This window comes from Helobdella robusta (assembly GCF_000326865.2).
Source record: "Helobdella robusta unplaced genomic scaffold HELROscaffold_34, whole genome shotgun sequence".
Lineage (NCBI taxonomy): Eukaryota > Metazoa > Annelida > Clitellata > Rhynchobdellida > Glossiphoniidae > Helobdella > Helobdella robusta.
Genome location: NW_008704659.1, coordinates 942,856 through 948,445, shown reverse-complemented (window position 1 = coordinate 948,445; position 5,590 = coordinate 942,856). Strand labels below are relative to the sequence as shown.

The 5,590-nt window shown below is 36.1% G+C and overlaps 1 protein-coding gene across 1 annotated transcript in view; it reads left to right on the top strand.

Moving 5' to 3' along the window:
* The window catches only part of HELRODRAFT_101030 (hypothetical protein), a 6,111-nt gene extending 882 nt beyond the window's left edge, over positions 1-5,229 (top strand). Inside the window, exons 4-12 of the mRNA XM_009023008.1 lie at positions 103-416; positions 1,517-1,741; positions 2,001-2,224; positions 2,560-2,736; positions 3,080-3,087; positions 3,290-3,368; positions 3,642-3,759; positions 4,121-4,255; positions 4,493-5,229. Of these exons, the coding sequence (XP_009021256.1) occupies positions 137-416; positions 1,517-1,741; positions 2,001-2,224; positions 2,560-2,736; positions 3,080-3,087; positions 3,290-3,368; positions 3,642-3,759; positions 4,121-4,255; positions 4,493-4,656 (1,410 nt within the window). The 5' untranslated portion in view covers positions 103-136 and the 3' untranslated portion in view covers positions 4,657-5,229. The remainder of the gene's footprint in view (positions 1-102; positions 417-1,516; positions 1,742-2,000; positions 2,225-2,559; positions 2,737-3,079; positions 3,088-3,289; positions 3,369-3,641; positions 3,760-4,120; positions 4,256-4,492) is intronic.
* Positions 5,230-5,590: the final 361 nt, after the last annotated feature.

Sequence of the window (5,590 nt, the reverse complement as noted above, 5' to 3'; positions counted from 1 at the left end):
TCACCATCATTTCTATCGCTATCATCATCACCATCATCATTTTTAATAATAATAATAATTATTATTATCATCATCATAATTTCTATCATTTAAACAACACAGAAACATCAACAACGACATCAAAACAGGCTAAAAAATGACGTCAAAACTCTTAAAAATCTCCAAAATTCTCGACAACTCCAAGTCACTCGTCTTCAGCAGCTGCAGCAGTAGAAGCAAGACCGATAGCAGAAAAAGCAGCAGTAGCAGTAGCAGCAGTAGCGGCAATAGAACGCTTCACAAATCAGCCAGTAGCGTTATTCCGGATTCTGAGCTACAAGGAATCGGCAAGTTGTCGGCCCAAATTCTCGAAAAGGATGAAAAATACGGGGCCCATAATTATCACCCCCTCCCTGTGGCCCTTAGTAGGGGGAAAGGTTGGGGTCTCATTGACTTATTTACGTTCATTTGTTTGAGTTTATTTTATTTTTTAAACATTAATTATGATTGATTTTTCTCCTACTATTTCTACTGTTGCTACATCTGCAGCTACTACTACTGCGTTTTTCCCGCTGTTAAGACTACTACGGTTGCCACCGCTACACACACACACCAAACACACACACTCACACATACTCACACACACAAACACACACACACATAGGCACGCACGCACACACACAAACACATATACCAATTGGACCAAATAGCTTAAAAATATTATTAAAAAAAGTTGAGTTATAAATAAATTGCATTCGTAATAATAACAATTATTACTGCAGACGCTAGTATTACCACTGCTATAACCTTTCTGTAGATGCCTTGGCTACTGTTACTACTACTACAACTACTACTACTGCTGCTACTACTACTACTACAACTACTGCTGCTGCTACTACTTCTACCATTACTACTACTACTTTTATTCTATTTTGGTTTTACCACCGATCGGATGACATTTCATTAATTTATCCATTAGATTATAATTATTATTATATTATTATTTGGTGTTATTTTGTATTATTATAATTATTATTTATTATTTTATTATTGATGAATAATTTCTTTTCGGGATATATATCCGACTCAAATTTCAATCATCAATTTAATTACATATTAGGTGTTATTAATGAATGAACGAACGAACGAACAAAAAAAATGAATGAATGAATGAATGAATGAATGAATGAATGAATGAATGAATGAATGAAACCAGGTCGCGAACAAACAGTGACAAAAAAATATCAATTTTTAAACATGTGTTTGCACGTAAACATAATCAGACTTGACTTGTCCATCTTTCGTTTGCAATGAACAAACATTCAATCACATTTTGTTTTCTAAGGATTGGATAGATGGATGAATGGATAGATGGATGAATAAATGTATGGACGGATGAATGGATAAACAAATAGATGGACAGATAGATGGAAGAATTGATAAATGAATGAATGAATAGACTGACAGACAGACGGATGAATAATTGATGTGAAGATGAACAATAATATGAAAGACCATTTTTCTCTTTTCGTCACAGGAGTCTTCGTCTGGGACGTGGATGGCAGACGATACTACGACTTCTTAAGCGCGTACAGCGCGGTCAACCAGGGTCACTGCCACCCTCGAATCGTCCATGCCCTTCAGGAACAGGCCGCCTCGTTGACCTTGACCTCCAGGGCCTTCTACAACAACTGGCTTGGGGTGTACTCCGAGTTTGTTACCAAGCTGTTCGGTTACGATCGAGTCCTGCCTATGAATACTGGTTAGTGTTTGTTCCAGTCCTCAGAGGATTTTGTAGGGTTGAAAACTCTTCAATTTATTTCATATTTGTTTTATTCTTGTTTTTTAGTGTTATTTTTTAAATTAATTTTTTAGGATCTTTTGTTAGTTTAATTTATTATTTATCTCCTAAATTTGTGTTCTGTATTAAATTAAATAACAATTAATTAAATAATTAATTACTCCTTGCCGACATTTTTTAATTTATGATTAATTATTTTTGTAATTAACTGCTAATGAAGGTGTGGAAGGCGGGGAAACAGCCACAAAGCTGGCTCGCAAATGGGCCTACAACGTCAAAAAAATTCCCAAGAACCAGGCCAAACATGTTTTTGCCGAAGGAAATTTTTGGGGTCGAACACTGGCGGCTGTCTCGAGTTCGACGGACCCAACTTGCTACGAAGGGTTTGGGCCCTATGTGCCCGGCTTCATCAACGTCCCATACAACGACATCAAGGCGCTAGATGTGAGGGGGATGGTTCTGTTTTTTTTTCTGTTTTTATTCTGGATGCTATAGATGTCACGTTACGCTGGCCGTCAATACATTTGTTTCATTTATTTTACATTCATTTTCGTATATCAGACATCGGCGTTATCATCATCGCCTGCTTTATTTACATCATCATCATTACCATTATCATCATCATTACCATTATCATCATCATTAACATTATCATCATCATTACCATTATCATCATCATTACCATTATCATCATCATTACTATTATCATCATCATCCTCATCATCACTATCGTCACCACCACCATCCTCATCACCACCACCACCATCGTCTCGTATAAGGAGGCAACGAGGGACCCCCTGGTGTGCTCCTTCATGGTAGAGCCCATCCAGGGCGAGAGTGGGGTGGTTGTCCCAGACGAGGGCTACCTGACCATGGTCAGAGAGGTCTGCACAAAGAACAATGTCCTCTTCATTGCCGATGAAGTTCAAACTGGACTCGCCAGAACTGGCAGGCATGTTCTGCGAATTTGTTTCTGTTGTTTTTAGACAATTTATTTGTTCGTTTGATCATTTGTTTTTTTATTCATCCGTTCGTTCGTTATTTTATTCGTTCATTCCTGCGTTCGTTCGTTCGTTTGTTTGTTCATTCGTTCGTTCGTTCACTCTTTTTTTCGTTTATCCATTCACTTTTTTGTTCATTCGTTCGTTTATTCATTCATCCTATCACTAATTCAACGTTTCTACTTCAAATTGGACGCAATAATGGTTGCAGAGGGGATCGTTAATTAAGTTTAGCGACGAGTGTTATTCCTCCAACAGAGAGGAGGAATAGGTAGAGAGAGAACAAATTTAACAGCAGTACATTTTGTAAAATGTACTGCTGTACATAATGTACGGTGATTCATGAAAGCGTTGTTATACCTTCCTGGTAGCAGTTCTTCATCGATCAAAGTCTCGAATTCGTGGTTTAAAAATTTTGCACTCACTGGGAAGCGGCGAGGAGAATATGAGAGTCATTCATTTATAATACTTTTTTCACCGATGGTGACGACGTCAAATTGTTACTCAGGCGTTTGTGTGTGGACCACGAGAACGTACGTCCGGATATGGTCATACTCGGAAAAGCTTTGGCTGGAGGAGTGTATCCGGTATTGTACTTTTTGTATTGTATTTTTTGTATTATATTTTTTGTATTGTATTTTTTGTATTGTATTTTTTGTATTGTATTTTTTGTACTGTATTTTTTGTATCTCTAGATTGTGTTGTGTTGTATTGTACTGCGTTGCGTTGTGTTTTATTGTATTCTATTGTGTTGTGTTGTGTTGTATTGTATTAACTATACATCATACTTAAAGATATTAATTATAATATAATATAAATATGAATAATTATGAATAATTAAATAATTTTTCCTTCGACAGGTTTCAGCAGTTCTGGCCGACTCCGAAATAATGCTTCAGATCAAGCCAGGCGAGCACGGTTCGACATTCGGTGGCAATCCACTGGCCTGCAGAGTGGCTATTGAAGCTTTGAAGGTCAGTGGTCGGTGGTCAGTAGTTAGTGGTCAGTAGTTAGTAGTTAGTGGTCAGTAGTTAGTAGTTAGTGATTAGTAGTTAGTAGTTAGTGATCAGTAGTTAGTGGTCAGTAGTTACTAGTTAGTGGTCACTAGTTAGAAGTTAGTGGTCAGTAGTTAGTGGTCAGTAGTTAGTAGTTAGTGGTCAGTAGTTAGTGGTCAGTAGTTAGTAGTTAGTGGTCAGTGGCGTGTGTTTTTGCTGTCATCAAAATTCGAAAATGTTTCTTACGGATTTTTCGACGCTGTGTGCACGTTTCATTCCGATGAAATTATTTTTCATTTCGATGCGTTTTTCCACGTGCTGCCGCTGCCACGCTCGCCAGGTCGTCGAGGAAGAAAGCCTGGCTGAGAATGCAGAAAAAATGGGAAAAATTTTCAGGACTGAGCTGAAGAAGTTGCCGAAGGAAGTGGTGAAGACTGTCCGGGGAAAGGGGTTGCTCAATGCCATCGTAGTCGATGAACGTGAGTTTTTGTTGTGTGTTGGTGTGTGTGCGTGCGTAAGTGTGTGTTTGTTTTGGTGTTTTTTTATGTTTTCACACGTGTGTATGCTTGTTTTCGTGTGAGCGTGTTCAGGAGCGTGTCAGAGATTTTTCAAACTCCCACTTAAAATTTATTATAATTTTAATTTTTTAATTGATAATTTTAAAATCAATTATGAATAAATTAATAAATTAAACTGCACCTCTTTTCAATTTACAGGGTACAACGCTTGGGAGCTGTGTCTGAGGTTCAGGGACCTGGGACTCCTTGCCAAGCCCACCCACGACGACAAAATAAGGTTCGCCCCACCCCTCGTCATAAATGAGCCCCAGATCTATGAGGCAGTCGATATCATTGCAAGGGCTGTTTACAGTTTGAAATAAACTCTATGTTTGTGTGCGTGCGTGTGTGTGTCTGTGTGCGTGTGTGTGTATGTGTGTGTGTGTATGATCGTATATATATATATATGTGTCTGTCTGTATGTGTGTGTGTGTATGTGTGTGTGTTGTTCATTATTCTTTTATTGTTATTTGTCATTATAAGAAACTGTGCTTACACAAGTTTCCATAATTTTACTTTAAAAATTCTTTCGTCTAAAATTACTGTTGTTACTGCTACTCTACTGCCATTCATTTGACTGATTAATTAATTAATTCTGTTTATTAACTTTTTATTATTTTTATTATAACTCAAATTATTTTTGAGATTTGTTTTATAAAAGATGAAATTTCACTTGAAAATAAACTGCTTTATTTAGTTTTCACAAAAAATTATACATATTTTCAATTATCATTTTTATTCATCTTTGCAGAAGTGTTTTTATAAATCTAGTTTATTATTATTTTCATTGATAAAATAACAATAATAATAATAATAATGATTATTATTAATCTTATTATGATAAAAATTAATAAAACTTTTCTTGCTCAACAAATAAATAAAGTTTTGTATATTTAGATAGGAAACTTTATTATTACAAATCGATTTTGAGATTATAATTATATAGTGTTACTGCTTGTAGTAATAGCAGTAGTAGTAATGGAAGTTAGTAGTAGCAGTTAGTAGTAGTTGCAGTCGTAATGTAGTAGTAGTAGCAGCATTAGTAGTAGTTGTTGAAGTAGTAGCAGAAGAAGTAGCAGCAGTAATGGTAGTAGTGGGTTTAGTAGTAGCAGTAGTTGTAGTATAGTAGTAGTAGTAGTAGTATAGTAGTAGTAGTAGTATAGTAGTAGTAGTAGTATAGTAGTAGTAGTAGGTAGTAGTAGTAGGTAGTAGTAGTTGTTGTTGTATTCCTTTAATTAATTTAACGCCTTTGTCAAA